Source organism: Acanthopagrus latus, chromosome 10, assembly GCF_904848185.1.
Source record: "Acanthopagrus latus isolate v.2019 chromosome 10, fAcaLat1.1, whole genome shotgun sequence".
Classification (NCBI taxonomy): Eukaryota; Metazoa; Chordata; class Actinopteri; order Spariformes; family Sparidae; genus Acanthopagrus; species Acanthopagrus latus.
In genome coordinates, this window is record NC_051048.1 from 10565783 (window position 1) to 10584505 (window position 18723).

General features: G+C 42.8%; 2 protein-coding genes across 6 annotated transcripts in view; both read right to left on the reverse strand.

Moving 5' to 3' along the window:
* Nucleotides 1-268: 268 nt before the first annotated feature.
* On the reverse strand, nt 269-3370 carry LOC119027390 (secretory phospholipase A2 receptor-like). The gene is made up of 5 exons (XM_037112554.1): nt 3019-3370; nt 2597-2932; nt 2154-2513; nt 1546-1640; nt 269-992 (listed from the first exon to the last, which is right to left on the reverse strand). Exons 1-5 carry the CDS (start codon nt 3107-3109, stop codon nt 909-911), a joined length of 966 nt encoding a protein of 321 aa, XP_036968449.1. The 5' UTR covers nt 3110-3370; the 3' UTR covers nt 269-908.
* Nucleotides 3371-8454: 5084 nt separating this feature from the next.
* Nucleotides 8455-18723, reverse strand: part of afap1 (actin filament associated protein 1) — an 87491-nt gene continuing 77222 nt past the window's right edge. For 3 of the 5 annotated variants that reach the window (XM_037112896.1, XM_037112895.1, XM_037112894.1), the window contains exons 13-18: nt 17705-17950; nt 13665-13794; nt 11712-11876; nt 11376-11566; nt 11086-11253; nt 8455-10657 (exon numbers count right to left, since the gene is read on the reverse strand). In XM_037112896.1, the coding sequence (XP_036968791.1) occupies nt 10631-10657; nt 11086-11253; nt 11376-11566; nt 11712-11876; nt 13665-13794; nt 17705-17950 (927 nt within the window). In that variant the 3' untranslated portion in view covers nt 8455-10630. The remainder of the gene's footprint in view (nt 10658-11085; nt 11254-11375; nt 11567-11711; nt 11877-13664; nt 13795-17704; nt 17951-18723) is intronic. The other 2 variants (XM_037112898.1, XM_037112897.1) reach the window with 1 other exon arrangement.

Below are 18723 nucleotides of genomic sequence, written 5' to 3' on the forward strand. Positions count from 1 at the left end.
AGAGGTTTCATTATTGATACTTAAATAATTCTTTTGTCGAATGTTTTTTCTTGGTTGCAGATGGCTGTGCGCATAATAATAAGACCAAATGCTGCCAACAGGCTGAAAGAGCTCCGCGCCCAGAGACACCCCGATTGATCTGTCAGCCAGAATTATGCAAGTACACACTGGTTCACACACAGCTCACACATGTTTACATCACAAGGGTGACAAGAGTCAAACAGCCTTTGTTGGATGATGTCAGAGTTCAAAAGAGTTTAAAGCATCATTACATTTTATTACATTTTATTAGATTTAATTCGGATACAGTGAACACTAAGACTGAGGTACAATGGTTGCTGGCACAGTATATTTAAAGGTGCACTATTGTTTAATCAGAATAGAAAAATCTCCATTGAGTGATTTTTTTAATAAAACTATTTCAGACTTGGTTTACGTTGTTTATATGTGGCGGACCCCACCACACCTTCTTGCTTCAAGCAGTGTTCTGGTGACCTTATTTCCCTCTGAGAACAGCTTCTTTATTCGCTTATGGAAAAGATAAATGTTTCTGAATTTGCATTATTACCTCATTCATTTTGTAAATATCAATATTCAGAGTTTGGGTTTCCACACAAAAGCTGCGCAGTGGCCCTTTAACCAAAGACTGAACGGTGCATCTTTACAAAAGTTGTCATCTTCTTGAACGTACGTCATTTGAGTCGATACCAGTGTTCAGATGTTCAGTATCAAATGAACTGGTTCCGTCAAATGATTTTAAACTGCTGTGCCCCGTCTAAGTGCCTCGCCAATTTTGTGGGAAGAAAACAGCCACACATTAAAAGAATGAATGCAAAAGTTAAAATAGTGAAGAATTCCTCTCAGATTCCAAGTAAGAGGGAGCAGGAATAAATCCGGAGTTCTGATCGTCACGTGAAGACTTTCCCATCAGGCTGCTCTCTCCAATTTAAGGTGACTCCGCTCAGTCCGCTCTCCTTCAGCCTGTCCTGGAGCTGGGGAAACACAGAAGGCAGCCATTTTGAAACGTTCTCACACGTTGCTTAAAGTGAAACTCTCGCCAGAAAGCAACCTAGGCTTTATTTGTGAACGTATACGAGTCAAACCTTCGTGTAAATTCATAATCACGGCGAAAGAGGCACTTTTAAGATTTAGTGTAGTTTCGTTTTCGCGCAAGCTAACTCTCAATGGAGTGCATGGGGCACTCGTACGCAAAGGCCTCCAAACTAACTGGCTTGTGATCACTAGACAGACTCTGGTCTCGTTATCTAGTGCTCCTGACGCAGAAATCATTGTACAACCCTGGTGAAATCACACGATCATATCCGTGCCTGGAGTGAAAAACTGTCATATTAATGTGAAAAAAAACCCAAAACAACTAAAGCAGCCACTGTGCGTTGTCCTGATCATCATAATAACTCTCCCGTGACCACTCTTGCGCCCTGCTTTGCATCCTGCGTTTGTTTTACCACGGAGGCCGAACGCAGGGCGAGACAATCAAAACGAAGAAACGCAAATTTCTTCTTCATCTGTTCCTCGGCGCCCCACCTGTCTCAGGATGTCCGCTTTCACCGCCGGGTCGTTGGGGTCCAAGGAGGAGCGCCCCGGCTCTATCCTCAGCTTCACCGCCAGCAAAAACACGTCTGCAGGGACACAGAGCGAGGAGGGCAAAACACACCATGAGTGCTTCTGGTTCTAGTTCTCAGATCTGTTTGTGTGTGTGTGTGTGTGTGTGTGTGTGTGTAAAAAGTGTAGAAATACTTTGTTAGTAGATGCATGAGCAAAACAGCAGGAGCGGAGCGACTCGTGGTGCTGAATGACCCGTCAGCCATGACATTATTAGATCGTAGTTATTGATGCATTCACGCGAGGTGATGATCGTTCTGTCAGGTATCTTCTCCATCGAAATTCCATTTTGTTGATTTCATATTGTTTTATGAATCTGGATCTGAAGAGTACACAGTTTGGTACTCATACTCAAGAACAGCACTTGAGTAAATGTGCTCGCTGCCCTCCTACAGGATGGTGTGCACGATGGTCAACAAATGTGATTAAGAAAACCCTCTTGTTGTTTGTTTCAATGGAGGGGATATTTTCACCGTACAATGCCTCAATTGGATTGAAACAGGATTGTTGTAGGTGCAGTAGATACTCACCAGGTGGAGGGTCGCTGCTGCAGGCGACTGGGAGCGTCGTTTCGCACGGGAAGAGCAACCACCGTCCCGACGTCTGCAGGGACGCGGCGGCGCACGCGGCGTCCGTCGACAAAACCTCGTACTCCGGGCTGTACCAGTGCCTGAACCCGAAGTCGCTGCCGTCGGACCAGTCGATGATCGGGTCGGCGAACAGGCCGGTCCACGCCCAGTGCTCCTCGGCCACCAAGCTCGTGATCTCCCGCAGCTGGGTCTCATTCCTCCCACTGGCCAGGTCGGTGTGGTTCTCCCTGCAGTACTTCTGGGCGCTGGACCAGTTCATCGCTGCCGCCACGTGAACAAACTCAGGACTCTGCAGTGTTCCTGCGATTTGAGAAAAAAAAATGAAATGAAAAAATGAAAATGACACTGGACAACAATCAAAAGGCGTGCTGGCCTCTGCTTACCATTGTTGCAAACGAATGGAGCCTCCGCCGAGCACTGATGATCCCACCACAGTTCACCGCTGCTGTTGCGCAGAACGCAGAAGTCGTTGCCCGGACGGATGGTGTCATTGTACTCATCCGAATACCTCCAGGAGATAGTGCTGCGCAGGCCGATCCAGACGTAGTCGGTACCGGCGGGCGACGAGGCGCTGACGAGCTGGTTCATTTCGTCGGCGCTCTCGATGGCGGCCAGGTCCGCGTACGTCTCCCTGCAGTAGGCCCGAGCTTCGGCCCAAGTCATGAGCTCAGGAACGTGGTGGTACTGACGGAGGAGGCCCGAGGAGAAGATGCGGCACCCTGGGGACCAACGTCATTTTCTTTTAGAAATACAAAGTGGATCAACTTGATTAATTAAAACACTGCTAGTCAAAGAACTGACCGACCTGACAGACAGATGACACCCAGCAGGATCCTCTCCATCACGATGCTGATCTGTGGACCGCGTGTGGTGACCTGAGAGGAAACGCCACCCATTTATCTGTCCTCCGCTCTGTCGTTTATGCAAAAAAGCATTGTGATGACAGACCTTTGGTGGCAGGCACGCTTGTTTTTACCGGGGCCGGTTTAGCCCCAATAAGAAACAAACGTATATCATCGCTTACTCCGATGGCATTTAGCCATTTAGCCAACGCAATACATCGAAGAGACACCACAGTAACTGTGTGTTTTGGTGCTCACGTGTCCATGTTTACAGTGAAAAAGCAGTTCCGGTGTCAACTTAGAAACCAAATCAGATGTTTGCTTTTAACACCACTCATTTTACTCAGATAAAAAATAAATTAAAAAGTTTTAAAAAATCAAATGAAATAAGAAAAGCGAAGAAAATGAGAAAACGCCTTCCTCCATAATTTTGCTGTCAAATCCCAGAGTGCTCTAATGACGGAGACATACTGACTACTGGTCGTGTCGATCACGGACAAATATATTATTAATTCTCGTGCCCTCAAAATAAAGACTAACATCGGGAGGGGCGACTTTTTCCGGGTACCAGATGATTTTAATATGAACTGTAATGCAACAAACAAGTGGTCATAGATGGTAACATACTTTGAAATATGTGAGTGTAATGGTTTACAAAAAGGAAAAAAAAAAAAAAAAAGTATTACAATTATCAAAAGAATGTGAAGAAATCACATTTTTGATAAAGTGAAAGCAAAGGACTGGACTTTTTTCAGAAATGGAGCCACTGCAAAAAAAAAAGAAAAAAAAGCCCCAGTGCTTTTGTCAGAAATCTGTCATATTAATGTGGAAAAAAACAAAAACAAGAAACAACTAAAGCAGTCACTGTGTGTTGTCCTATGCATCATGTTAACTCTGCTGTGACCACTGCTGTGCCTTGCTTTGCATTGTTGTCGAAGGCATTGTTCTTTTTTTTTGTTTTTTTTTCCCATAGGCAAAACACAGCAGGCCACATTAAGAAATGCAAACGTCTTCATAAAAACGTCTCATCTGTCCTGGGTGTAAGAATGTCTCATTGTCTGCACTCTGGACTTCGGAGCCCCGACCATCTCAGTCATTAGTCATTAGGCCTCAAACCACGTGTTCTTTTTAATTCCTTTTATGCCGTGCTAATCAGAGCACTTGTATTCTTTTATTTATTTATTTCCTATTGATCCTTTTTTACTGTTTAATCTCTCACGTTTTAGCCTTCATGCATTTATGTTTTCGTCTCTCGTGTCTTTAGCCTTTATGCTTTTATGTTTTAGTCCCTCGTGTTTTTAGCTTCTACGCTTTTTGCCTTATTTTACTGTTTCAGTCTGTCAGTTTTTAATCTCCAGTGTTTCCTCATGGGGGCCTGCCGGGCTGGGAGTTGTCTCTGGTCTGGCCGCGGGGGGTGCTGTCCCATGGACGGCTCCGGCCCGGGTGACCAGAGGGCTCTGCTCCTTGGTGTGGGGTCTCCTGTCTGCCCGGGTTGGGGTGGTCCCTGTGGCCTTGGTCCGACATCTCTCCTGGTGTGGTTGGCTCCCCAAAGGTAGCTTCCTCCATGCAACAGGTCTCGCTGCCCAGCCATGTCTCTTTGGCGACAGCCACTGTATGGGTGTGTATGAGTGTGTGTGTCTGCGTGCATATATGTGAGTGTGTGTATGAGTGTGTATGTCTCTGTGCATGTCTGAGGGGGCGGGAGGGTTGGGTTCTTTTGATTTTCTTCTCTTGACTTCATTTTGCGGTTTCTCTTTTTTTGCTGTTGTTTGTTTATTTCTGTTAGGCACTTTGAGGCACTTTTTCTGTATGAAAAGCGCCATATAAATAAAGATTGATTGATTGATTGATTGATTGAAGATTACGTGACATTCAGAAGGTTTACAAGAAATAGTAAAGTGTATCCGGGCTCGTTGGTCACTGGTCGTGTTGGGCCACAAGGTTCACGTGTCTCGTTCAGTCGTCACTGTGCAGCAGTGGCAAAGGTTCATACACCAGTACACCCCCTTTGAAAAGTACCATTTTAAACAATATCTCAATGAACACAAAAACAATTTCCAAAATGTTGAATATATATGTTTAATACAACATCTGTTAAACTTATAACATGAAAGTAAGGTCAATAACATAACTCAGATTACACATGACAGCGCCAAGTCTTCCAGGCACGGAGTGAACAAGTTGGAAACATCGGCCTTAGATGTGTGTTCGGGATCATTGTCATGTTGGAAAAGTGCATGATGACCAAGGGCACGGAGTGATGGTGGCATCTTTTCTCGCAGTATAGAGCGATACATCTGTGAACTCGTGATGCCAACCCAGTTTGGCGTTCTACTTCCTCTGATAACCGCAGTGAACTTGCATGCCGATTTTCTTCGACCCTTCCCATCAGAAGACGCTCCTGACGAAGTGTTAACTTCCGTGGACGACCTGGATGTCTCTGTGAGATGGTTGCAGTTCCATCTTTTTAAAGTTTTTGTAAAGAAATCATTTCCTCAGTTCTTGAGACATTTGTCTTCCATGTGGTGCCACTGCTAACAACATGAAATGGGAAGGGGTTCTCTACACCCTTTTATAGTCAACTGTCTGCTGGACACCTGTGTAATGAATAATTAGACTCACCTGTGGTTGATTATTGTTGAATTAGACATTTGTAGTGTAAAATTTAGTCTTGCTCCAGAGACTTTCATTTTTGCATCACCCTAATTTGAGTACAACTGAAAATTTTGTTCCCTACGTTATATTATTAACCCTACTTTCATGTTATAAGTTAAACAGATGTCATATAAAGTTTAGTCTTGTCAACATTTTGGAAATTGTTTTTGTGTGCACTGAGATATTGTTTAAAATATTACTTTTCGAAGGGGGTGTACTCATTCACGCTGAGCACGGTAGCCAACACTGTTTAAAATAAGAGAGTGTCATCATACGCCGTCATTTCTATGATCCCGCCTCTCGCACGCCTCCCTTCCAGTCTTAGTTTGCTTTGTTAGACCGTAGATGTTCCAGTGCGCTTTCGTCAGATGGGTGGACAGGTGAAAACTTAGCTTACATACCGACAGGTTTGGATGACCCGACAAACTTTGCTCAATTTTTTTTTTGTGTGTGCGTTTCTGATGTAGAAATCATTGTGCGATGGCGGTGGGATCACAGGATCGCATCCATGCCTGGAGCGAGATTTGTCATATTAACGTGAAAAAAAACAAAACAAAAAAAAAAACAAATCTTAACCAGCCGTTGTGTTTTGTCCTGATCATCAGAAAACTCCCCCTGTGACCACTCTTGGGCCCTGCTTTGCATCATTGTCGAAGGCATTGTTTTTCCATAGGGAAAACACAGAGCAGGCCACATTAAGAAATGCAAACGTCTTTATACATCATTCTCGTCCGTCCTGGATGTAAGGATGTCTCGCAGAGTCATCAGGTCACTCAGACCAGGTGTTTGGGCAGTCTTTATTTCTAAGGAATGTAGGGTAATAAATAACCAATCTACACAAATAGCAGTGTTCTGTTTCATTCTAAAGGGAAATAGTCGACACGCTGGTTTCAGCTCAGTGTCATGTGCTGCTTTATGTTCTGTGTTTGAAAATGCAGCCGTTACTGTGTTGGGACTTTTCTTTGATTTTTTTTTTTTTCATCACCCATGTTTTATGAATCAGTTCCCATGGGGGATATTGTCTTATGTGCATTTATGCCCATCATTTTTTTTGTTTTTTTAGGTGTAGAGGACAAGATTTAGATTTTTTCGAAATAAAAAAAATGTGCTTGCAATGACGCCCTGTTTAGAATTTACTTGTAATTGAGAATCGCTGCATTGCTTTTACTTCCTCCACAGCTAATTTTTATACTACTATTACCCAGCAAAATAAACAAAAATAAAAAATATTTATTTGAACTTTTAAACTTACCACAACTTTGTCAGAACAACGCTTGTGAGTAATTTTCGTTTTAGCGACTTCTACAATAGTGAGAAGTTAAAAAATGACTAATAATTCACTGACCTGAGAGAAACAAGTAAGATCCTGTCCATCACCATGCTGGGCTCTGGACAGTGTGTGCTGAAGTATAGAATTAAAAAAGCGAACACTGCTCTGTGACACACTTCTCAGGTCTGTTGCATTTTGTGACATATGTCTTTCTCTCCTTCATCTGAAAGTCACTTTTCGTGTCTGAACAGTAAAACCTCATACAGTTGCAGAACTCTTCTTGCTCTGACTGGTTCTGGACCCAACAAGTACTGACCCGGCTCATCTTCCTCTCCCCTCAGAGCCTTAATAAAAAGTGTGTGGGCCTCTGGTGCCATTATGAGCATGTTCATATATATGGGGGTTATGAGTGGGCAGGTTGGTGTCAAGCTTGTGGATCTGCTATGTTACAGCGCTCATAGTCTGCTCGGTGTGGTGGGCGATACCGTTGAACCTCACCCAAATTTTCCCCTGGTAGGTCTGCAGTGTTACCACCAGCTGATTACACTTTACATTACCAATCGCTGCTATTCCGTTTTCTAGCCACAAGGGGGCTGCACAGCTACAGTGTCGTTTTCCATCTGATGTCAGAAAGACACATTTGGACAACAAATAAATAAAAAAAAAAATCACGTGATCGTCATCAGACGGAGCAGGAAGTGCCCACGTCGGGCACCTCAGCCAAAATTGATAAGTCCAAAAAAGTCAAGTGTTCGTGTTTCGCTCCCAGGAATGTTCAGGGCGAGGCCAGCAGCGAGGCACAAAGACAATAACAGCTGTTTGTCAAAGAGAGTTTATTCATTTTATGTACAAGCATGTCTGTCACCGAGGCGGAGACCGTCCGAGAATACAACAGTAGAATAGAAAATGTATAAGGTGCAAAAAACAAACACTGATGTATGAGTCTGTACTCCCCCCCCCCGTGCATCCCCCTCCCCTCCCCACCCACCCCGTCCCACAGAGCCAAGCTATGTACAGCAGGTTCACATTTACTGACATCAGACGTCTCGCTCAGGCTGAAGCCGCGCCGAGCCGACAGGGAATCGAACTGAACTAAATACTCGCAGATACAAACTCCCCATGCACCCCGTCTTAATGCTAACATGCCAACTACTAGCTCACAGACTTGAGGGGGTAATCCCTTCAAACGGGCACAGAAAAAAAGGGACAGGAAATACATACATAAGGCCGAGGAGCAGTTCGGGCGCCAATGTGCAGCGCGGTGCTGATTTCGAAACTCCAGCTACGTCCGTCACCGATCCCAACATAGCACCTTGTTTGCTTGGCGGTATCAACATGGCAGCAAAAGCGCGATCAGTGGAACATAAAGCCATTAAAAAAAAAAAAAAAAAAGCAGCATAAAAATGTGACGCTATTCCGTGTGTGTGTGTGAGTGTGTGTGAAGCAGTATGAAGATCAAAGTCACAGTCTTTGATTTTTTTTTTTTTTTTTTTTAGCGGAACACAGCAATTTCTTTCGAGTTTACAGCAAGTGCCTCTATTTTGAGTCAGTGTATTGTCGATGGGCTTGGAAATGTGCCTTGGAGACGTTTAAACGCGCACACACACACACACACACACACACATGCACACACAGAGTCAGATCACAGGGCTTACAGTAAACCAGTGGTGTGATTAGAGGATCTGGACCGAGGCTCTTGGAATGAGGGACTAACGTCAGCCACGTCAGTTGAGGTTTCTGAGTTTTGTTTTTTTTTTTTTCATTCCAATGACAAGCGCCAAAAATCGAAGGGGGGGGTGGGGCCACGCCTCGGCCTGACCTTAGCTTGCTTTCCAAGCGCGAACACACACCCGGCTAGAGTCCCGCCACAGCCTCGCGGTAGCCATCCATCATCACAGTAAGGGACCATTTGAAGAAGCACAATTATTCCATTGACAGTAACAACAAGGTACTGTAGGTTCAAACAGCAACACGCTTTCTTAATTACCCCTAGCGGTCGAGTGGTTTAATTTGGGACTACTCTGACCAAACACATATGTCAGCCCCTTAGGAAACTGTAATACTGTTCGACTTTTACAACTAGCGCATTGCCCGATTAATACACACTGTTAGAAAAGGGTCTTATTAGTTGGTCTGTGGTATCGCTGACTGTTTTAGGTGCGATAACATCCGCAGAAGTGACTTTGTTTGTTTGAATACAACAGTTATGGGTTCTCAAGTGGTTAGCGCGAGCTGCTTTTGGGTGCAATCGCGCTAACCAGTAAATTTGCAAATGATCCGTTTTAGGTTCACATAATTAACGTGAAACGACACGTGTGCTCATGTTTCACAGGCATACGCAACATTTAATACGCCCTGCACACAAGCTCGGAACGGCTGGCTTCACATTATTGCCAGGCGAGGGCAGCGCGCACATTATATTCATTGTTACGGCGCTAGCTTGGTGAGCGGAAGCGGCTAAATGTAGCAGTTTACTTCATAAAGTACATATTTCTTTCATTGTAGTGTACATTTTATTTTCCAATTTCATGAGGTCTGACAGTTTACAAGTTGTTTTTTTTTTTATATGTCAAGGATGTTTATGGTGTTTGGTTTTAAAGGGCTCTATTTCTGCAGCCCTAACAACTTATTTCTGATTATTTTAGTGACACAGCAGGATCAGCTATATGTAAGTTTACTTTCGAAAAAGTATTTTATCTACCAGTTTTACATACAGATGCTACAGAAATAAATCTTAAAGAGACTGAGTCACGCCGTGTGCATTGGTTACTGTAAATATGACTCAAGATATTATCAAAACTATTGCTAAAGTACACAGTTAAATTCTGTCATTTCTTAAGGGAAGGGGACACTCTTACAGACTCTATTACAGTCTCAATTTGTGATTTTGAACATTTTCTGCAACTATACCGCTGCTTTGCTTAATAAGTCAAAGTGTCTCACACTTTCACACACAGACTACAGATCAACCTCTCTTTGATTTACAGTGTTTCATAGGGCACATTTGGAATAATTCTGCTTGGTGACATATACCCCCTTAGAGCGAAGCAGCTTTGTTGCTCAGCCGGTGTGTGTGTGTTACGATAGCCGTGACCCTTAAAGACGCGCGTTTGTTTGTTCTGATGCTGACACCCATGAGTGAGAACCATTGACTGTGTAGCAAATGGGATACTGTGGAGCGCCACAAAATCTACCAAAAAAAAAAAAAACAACTTTAAATATTCAAACATAAATAAACAAAGGGAAGCTAGTATTTCCTTTAAACATTTACAAATAAATACTTGGTTTTTGACCTTTTTTTGAACCCCAATCTGCTGGAACAGATTTGAATAAAAACAGGAAAAAAAAAAAAAAAAAAAAAAATCAAATGGTGGTTGCTTGATAAAGGAGTACAGCGGACAACACATGTTGAACAACTTAGTACACTGAGCATGCTCAATAGTAAAAAAGTTTTTTAAAAAGGTTTCATGTTGTGGTACTGACAGGATACTAAAACCAGCAACGTGTTTTTGGTTCATGTGAACGCTATGCTTGTGTCCTCCTCGACGCGCTTGGACAGCATGAACAGTTTTAAATAAATATATACACAATTTCTTCAATAGAAAAAAAAAAAGGAAAGGAAATGTAGAGAAAGTGAGGGGTGAAGTGGTTTATGTGCCGTTCTTCTGCTCCCATTCCTGCAGAAAAACACACAAAGACACATTTAGTTGGCATGCGCTTACACATTTTGTACGCATTTACATTTGATACCATCGACTTTTTATTTGACGTTATAACTTTCAAGATTACTGAGAGAAATCATTATTAACCAAGTGAAATTAAATGAGCAGAAGGTGAAAAACTGTCCTCAAGCCTGCCAAAATAAAACCCTGTTCTGTGTGTCGCTCTTCCTCTCCTCCACTGTCAAAACCCGTTGTTGTGTATGTCTTAGGCCTCAGCTACGAAGTCCTGAGTCCTTAACTTCGTGTTTCAAGCCATAAACATGCAATTAGGTTAACCATTTCACAGCAAAATTGTTGTTGTGTTGCAAGGATAACTAGCCTGATGTATAAGCGAAATGATTTGCAATGTTATAACGCCGCAGCCTGCTTTTCTGAGCTCTGACCTTGGCCTTCCTGAGGACGTGTCCCCGGACCGGCGAGGGCTTCTGGCCGGCCTGCTGCCGGCGGAGCAGCGAGGCGCTGTTGACCGGCAGGGAGCAGGACTCGGTGTCGCTGGTGTCGCAGCTGGAGAAGGGAGAAGACTCCTGGGTCCGTCGCGACATTGCCGGTGACTGCACACACACATACACACACACACACACACAGAGGTGAAGGAAATTAGTGGCTAATGGTGGCATGTGGTTTGTTGACGGTCGGAACCGCGAGACGCTACGTTAGTCCAAGATGTTCTGACCTGGAGCCTGGAGGAGCCAGCTTTCGGTTCGATGGTGAGGCCGAGGGTGACCCCGCCGCTCAGGGCTTTCTTCAGGCTCTCCTTCACCTCCGTCAGCTCGAGTTCCAGGTTCACCCGCTCCTCCTCCTTCTTCCTGCAGTCCTCCTCCACCTTCTTAAGTCGCTCCGATAGTGAGGTGTGTGAACGTTTGCCTATAGGAGGAAGAGAGGGGGTCTCACTTTAATAAACTTTTACTTTCACGTTACCCAGCCATCCTTCTTCTTTAAAATTTCAGACGTTTAGCTGAGCGATAAGCACTGCAACACTCGAAGACAGACTTTTCTCGCGCTCTCTCACCAGCAGCAGCTTCCACGGCAGTGCGCAGGTCTCTCCTGTCCTTCTTCAGCTGGGTCAGATGGTTCCTTATCTCCTGCTTCTTCTTCATCAGCTCGTCCTCCTTGGACTGCAGCCGCTTGGCGTCGGCCTCCACGCGGTTCTTGCCGTATTTACACTGCTCTGCGTCTGCGAGACAAAAGATCGGGTGTGAAGTGGACGAATACAAAGATGGACAAAATGGCTACATCGTGTGCCGGTTTCTTTTTCTACTCCAAACATCCAAATCAGATGAGGGCACTCATTTTGTTCTGGATTAGATACAAATCATCAATTACAGGAAGTAGGAGAAATCTGTTTTAGCTTGAAAGTTATTCATTTTGCAATACTGTCACACTCTGAACTCTTTTAATTAGGAGATGCCACCTAAGTGAAGTTTCTCAGCAGGACTGGGACTCGGCTATTAGCTTATTAAAGGGACAACAATCTGGATCTCAGTTTTTGTGGAATCTTAATCTCGCTAAATTTCACATCAGACTGGTCAGCTCCAAAAATGATCTGCCTAAAACAATGACTTTGTAAAGTGTGTAATATGACACCTGTCGAATTCAAACTCCAATCAAATAGGGGGCAGCATATTACCAGGGTAAACATTTCTCTATCTGCATCCGCCTGAGCTAGTTAGCTAAGCTAGCCATGTAGCTAGCACTCCTATTAGCTGACTGGGAGCCTGGAAGCAGCCGGGGGGCAGTTGGTGTTGTTTACAATCACCTCATGAGGTAAAAAAGTGGTTTGGGGCTAGCTGATTAGCACGCCAACTTCAGAGGATACAATACAAAGACGTCTTTGACACACTCACATTTCTTCACATTCTATTGATCATTTTCTAAATGATAAAGATTTTGAATACTTTAGTTTTCCATCTGATTTTATGACACAAGTAAAATGAGAAGTGTCTCACTGAACGCAAATTTTCATCTTCAGTCAGTGAAAATGAATAAATCAAACAACTTAATCCTATTAACCTGGAGTAATGCAGAGTTATACATATACACGCATGTGATGCTGCGCTGCTCTTGAAATCCAGGACAACAAGAACCCAAACCAACACGTGGGAAAAGGAAAGCATAGCCTTTATTCCCAGGGTACCGGTAAGACACCAACTGAACTCCCAGCCACAGCCTTAAGCAGTTATTAATTACACCAGCTGCAGGCTCTCTCTTACTGGAAAATACACTGAGGGTAACCATCTAAAAATCAGTGTGTGTGTGTGTGTGTGTGCATGGGAACTTCTGAGGATTCAATAAAACCACCGCTGACATTTTATTTTTTGAATTCAATATACTTACGTATTTGACACTAGAAATATGAGAATAGTGTGGCGTACTCTAAATCCGACATGACACATAACTGGCGTGTCCATTCCGACATTTGGAGGAATGACAACCCTCCTCGTTCGCACATTAGGCAAAAAAAAAACAAAAAACCCCAACCCTATTCTGAACCACAAGGATTAACATAGCCACATTCCACCCTCCCGACAATCTGGCGTCCTCCTCTGCTATCGCATCTGCTTGAAGTGTTACCCCGACGTTGGCAGGAGGTTAGAAGTCTGGTTGACTTGTGCTGCGCAGATCGTCTCGAGGTTATGATAGGTTTTAGGTTTTTACCCCCCCCCTTAAACCAAGTGTAATTAGGACATCCTGCATTTTTCAAATTGCTGTGGAGTCGAGTTTTGCTAGAAAGCAATAAGTAGTGGTGAGGCCGAGACCGGGGGGGGGCCAGACACACTGTCTGATTGCTCACTAACAGCACAAGAACTGACTGGAAAAGGCGGTCCACTCTCGGAAGCTAGTATCCTGATGACATTTAATGAAAAATATCTTAAAAGTATGACAAGCTCTCCTGATAGTAACACTTCAGCTCACTAATGAAAATACAGTAAACCTGTAACCGTATTTTTTGGTTGCTTCTTACCGGAGTTGTTGCGTTTCAGAGAAGCTGTCCCGTTTGTCCCGTTGACTCCAATCTTCTTGGACTGGTTCTTCGGCTCCGCCTTCTGTTTTGATGACACGCCATTGGTCGCCGCTCCCTTCTTTCCCTTCAGCTGATAGGAGAGGAGAACAAGGAGTTCAATATTTTAGAAAAATGAATACTGCGCATATGTGACCTATTTGTTCCAATAATACAAACCTTAAATGGATGAATACTGTTGAGTTTAAATGACTATAGTTTTGTATTAGAATAAGGAAAACACATCTCTTAAAGAAATCTATCATTTATTAATGTTTCATGGCAACAAGCTGAAAACAAATCCTTGACAAAATACTACGTTATAAAAAGTTGTTATGGCTAAAACAGCAACCTGAAGAATGGTTGTCCAATGTTCACTCTCCTTTCAGCTCTGTTTTGGTCTCAACCACCTCCTGAGGAAATATCTGACTCACGATCTGCTAAATGCCAAATGCTCCGCTATGTTCCTGAGCTAACTGTGTGCCAGCTGGCAAAAAAACAGCTGCCTGTATGCCAGCACAGCTGCCAGTATACTGTATTTATGTAATAATGTATTTTTAAACAATTGTATAATGATCATTTATAGCAAATCGATAACTAAGGTGCTGTGAAACACATTATTTCATGTTTTTATTAATTGGCTTTTGCTTTTATTAGGATGGAACTACACACCATGATGACATTTGTTCCATAATAACAATGGTGTTTTAATGTCACCACCACTAAGCGTCTCACTACACATGTTTTCAATAAATTGATCAATCTACAAGTTGTCGGCCTGCAAAGACGGACTACTGAGTAGATGAGTCTACAACTTCTGTAGTCTCATTTAGCAACTTTTTAGCCACCGCCAAGACATGTAAGCACTTTATAATTACATTGTAAATAGAACAAAAGTGTAAATATCTTAAGCCTGTGGTAGCCACACACCTTACCTCAGGCATGTAACTGAAAATCAATATAAAAACCTCATAGATTTTGAAATGAGGGAACTGGAGGTGCCAAAAGGCTAACTGATTTCAAGGTTTTAGGACTACAAATTGCACCACTCTATTAAATTGTTCACAGTATGAAGTGTGCAATATATCACCTTAAATGATACAGTGATGATAAAACTAATTATATCTAGTTGATTCTGTTTTTTCATACTCATTTTTAAACTGCTGCCAGCAGGATGCAAGGCACTGACATCCATTTGTGGCCATGAACGTTTGATAGTTGCAATGCCGCGATGATAAACTTTGTTTTGGTGCCGGACCACCAATCTGATCTGAGCGTAATGAGACATGAGGCTGCCGGTTCATTATGTTTAAAAGGATTCAGTTATATGAACTTTATGAAGTCATATTTTCTAAATGCTTTGGTCCTAAAGAAATACATTTTTAATAGCCTTCTTAGCCAATTTCTCCAAGCGGCAGAAACCCAGACTAAAAAAGATGACTGATAAGGTGCCCGTCATATCAAACTTGACACTTGGTCATCAGGCTGGCAGTGCCACCTGCAGTCTAAAGCACACCTCCTCAGATGAAAGTCTACCCCTCACAGTGGAGCGGCACTTTGTGGTCTCGGAGGCGATGTTAACACCCCCTTGGCCACGCCACACAGCGCACACATCAAAGGGGGTGGCGGGGAGGAGGCGGAGCTCCATGCAACACCATGTGGCGACTCGTGTGGTGGTGGAGGCAGGGTGGCACTTAGAGCGGGGCTATAAAAATGTAAATTACACACACAGCTGATGCTCACTGTAAAGGAGAGGGGAGGAAATACACTATGTGGGTCAACCACACACTCACACACACACACACACTCTCACAGTCCATAAATATTCTATAGTCATACTGTACATATACTGTACTACACATAAACACATAAAAAATTATGTCCTTTCAAATCAATTTGCGATCTCAGGATTAAACTTGGATTAAACTGGACGAGCTGCATGGGGCCATTTCTTTTTCTTTTCAAAAACAAGTCCCCATCAAGTTCAGTTGTCGCTGAGGATGCTGCATTTCTGTTTTGCAGCCAAGTTACAGAAATGTTTCGTCGACTACAACACTTCATCCGACTTTTGATCAGCATTGAGCTGAGAAGTTACTGACTGAATTTCATTTTCTGGGCGAATTGCTCCTTTAAGTTGGCAGCCACTATCTACTCTGAAAAGCTTGATCCACATGTCGAGTGTTTCCAAAGACAAGACACAGGAATGATTTCAGGCCCCCGTCATGGTTATAATTGAAATACTAAGAACTACATCAGAAGGCCAACAATATTCACAGGCTGACTGGAAACAGAGGCTGGCTTGTGGGTGGCCAACAACAACACCTTGTCCAGTGAGCCAAGACATGCTTCTTCAGGAATAATAAACAGAATTTCCTCTATCCTTCGGCCAAGCACCTCTCACTTTCACTCATCCACAATGCATTCAGATCAGAAGATTCACCACTTTACTAATGGGATGGGAACTCGTCATTTGACATACACAAATATATGAGTTTTAAGTTTTTTAAAAGAATTTGGGAAAAACGCAATAACAAGAATAACAATAATAAAAGGTCAATTTATAGTAAAGTAAACTAAAATCAATAGCTATTTCAGTGTTAACAATGTAATGTCATTTATCAAGTTACTATAAAGGTTTATGAACACTGGTTGTGACAGTTGACCCATCAATTGTTTGTAAAGCAAGTCATTGCTCTTTAAGAGATGCCCATAATGACATTAAGAAGTTAAAAAAGAAATCTGATATTGATATAGCAGTTGATATACAGACATGGATATATTTGTTATTGTCCAATAATATCAGCCAGCTGATATATTGGTCATGCTCTACTGATAATGTACTCACTACTACTACCCTACCAAATTTGTCAGCAGAATCAGTATGTCAATGCATGTCAAGTGTTACGTCAAAGACGTCTCTCATAGTGGCGAACCCACAAAGAATTTCCACAAACTCTACAGCTCTCTTCACCTCTTGGGTTTTTTTGACCCTCTTTTAGCTCATTGTTTTGGTTTCCTGGCACACAAGCTCCAGCTTTGATAAACAAACTGTTTACACCTCATGCCTGACACTGAACAGCAGATAGCTGACTAGCTGGTGCACATAATGGAGCATTTAGCAGCTAACGTGTCAGACATTTGCCTCAGGAGTTGGTGTAGATGCAAACAGAGTGAAAAGAGAATATTTATTATTCAATCATGTGGAGACAAATGACAAACATTGCTCCGTAGGCAAATATTACACATTGTGTCAAGATTGTATTCAACAGCCTGTTCCACTTCCACCTCTGGCCTGGAGAAAAGTCACCCAATGCAGCTTTAAGCAATTATCTCACCTTTAAAAGAGCGTGGAGAAATACATTGGTAGCTTTTTTCTGCATTTGGGATTAATCTCATCACATTTCTAGACACATTTTTAGACTTCCACCCTTTTTCATGGAACACAACTTGATATATTTGCTCCATGTCGAACAAACAACTGTTCGCTAACACGTTAGCCATAACAGCTTTAAAATATCAAATGTTGTCTTTTCAGATTCTTGCATATTTAAAATACTTGCTGCACAGTTGTGGCAAATTGACTTAGCCTCCACATTTCATAAACACACATCATTTTGTGTTTCCCCTGACATCGGTCTCTGCTTTGCTATTTTGAATATTAGACTTTTCCCAGTAAGTAGAGGCTGTTTCTGTCTCAGAGTGTTAATCATTCATTAATTATATTTCATTAATAATATATCATTAATTCCCAGCAGGTCATATTGTTTTAGCGCGTCCATCATGACGAAATCACATGGACTTAATTTTAAAGTCATACAGGGAAATATTCTAAGAGGCCATCTGTTTCGACAAACAAAACCAAATTCACATCAGTTTTCTGGGATGGATCAAAACTTAACAACCCCATGTTGAGAAAATGTCATCACAAGTACATACACAAAAAGAAATAAAGAACAATGTGAATGTGGAAAGCGGTGAGGGTTAGGCAGCGGAGTGTTAGTCACCTGAGCAGCGTCTTTAGTTTTAGTGTCGGCGGCAAGGAACTTAGAAGAGACTTTAGAAACAGGGGTTTTGTAGTGCCTGTTAGAGGTGGAGGAAGAGGAAGTGGAAGAGGAGGAAGACTTGGGAAGATAGCGAGTGGCCAGCTTGGGTGAGGGCATGTTCTCATAGAGGTCAGTGTTCTCATAGTGCGCCTCCTGTTTCAGCTGGCGCCCCCCTGTGCTGGGAGTGGAGTACTGCGCCTCTGGGTCCTTCGGTTAGACCCGGCAAGCATGCAAGCAGGCAGAGAAGAGAGGAGAGGAGAGGAGAGGAGAGGAGAGGAGAGGAGAGGAGAGGAGAAGAGAAGAGAAGAGAAGAGAAGAGAAGAGAAGAGAAGAGAAGAGAAGAGAAGAGAAGAGAAGAGAAGAGAGGAGAGGAGAGGAGAAACAGGAAACAGGAAGAGGGGAGAGGAGCGAGGAGAGAAGAGGAGAGGTTATACTACATTGCCAGAGCAAGTGTTATTGCAATAAATGACATAATCTAATGGTGCTACATGTGACATTTTAACATATATTAAATATTAGTAGTCATAATAATCATAATCCATTTTATTTTCAACCTGGAAACCTGTGACTGCTAATTTACCACTCACCAAATACAACGCTTGATGAAATATATCAAGTTTATCTTTTCAAAAAGGTGCAATCTGTAAGAACGGTCCACCCACTCATGCTCAAAACAAATAGGGGGCAGCATATAACCAGATTAACTGCTAACGTGTGCCCCACTGTAGCTGCTTTCACATGTGCATCTGCTGAGCACCTGACCACGATTGGCTTCCAAACTATTTGTGATCACACTTCATGGTTTGTGCTTCCTCCTCTTAAAAATCAGATTTTCAGTGAGCGTAGAGAAAGAATGTACACTTGCACATTTTTGACCAGAGGGGGACATTTTATGATAATGCAAGGTATTTTTCCAGTAATTGTATTAAAATAAATTCCACTAGTTTGATCAGTTTCATACAGTCAGTCTGGTGGAAATC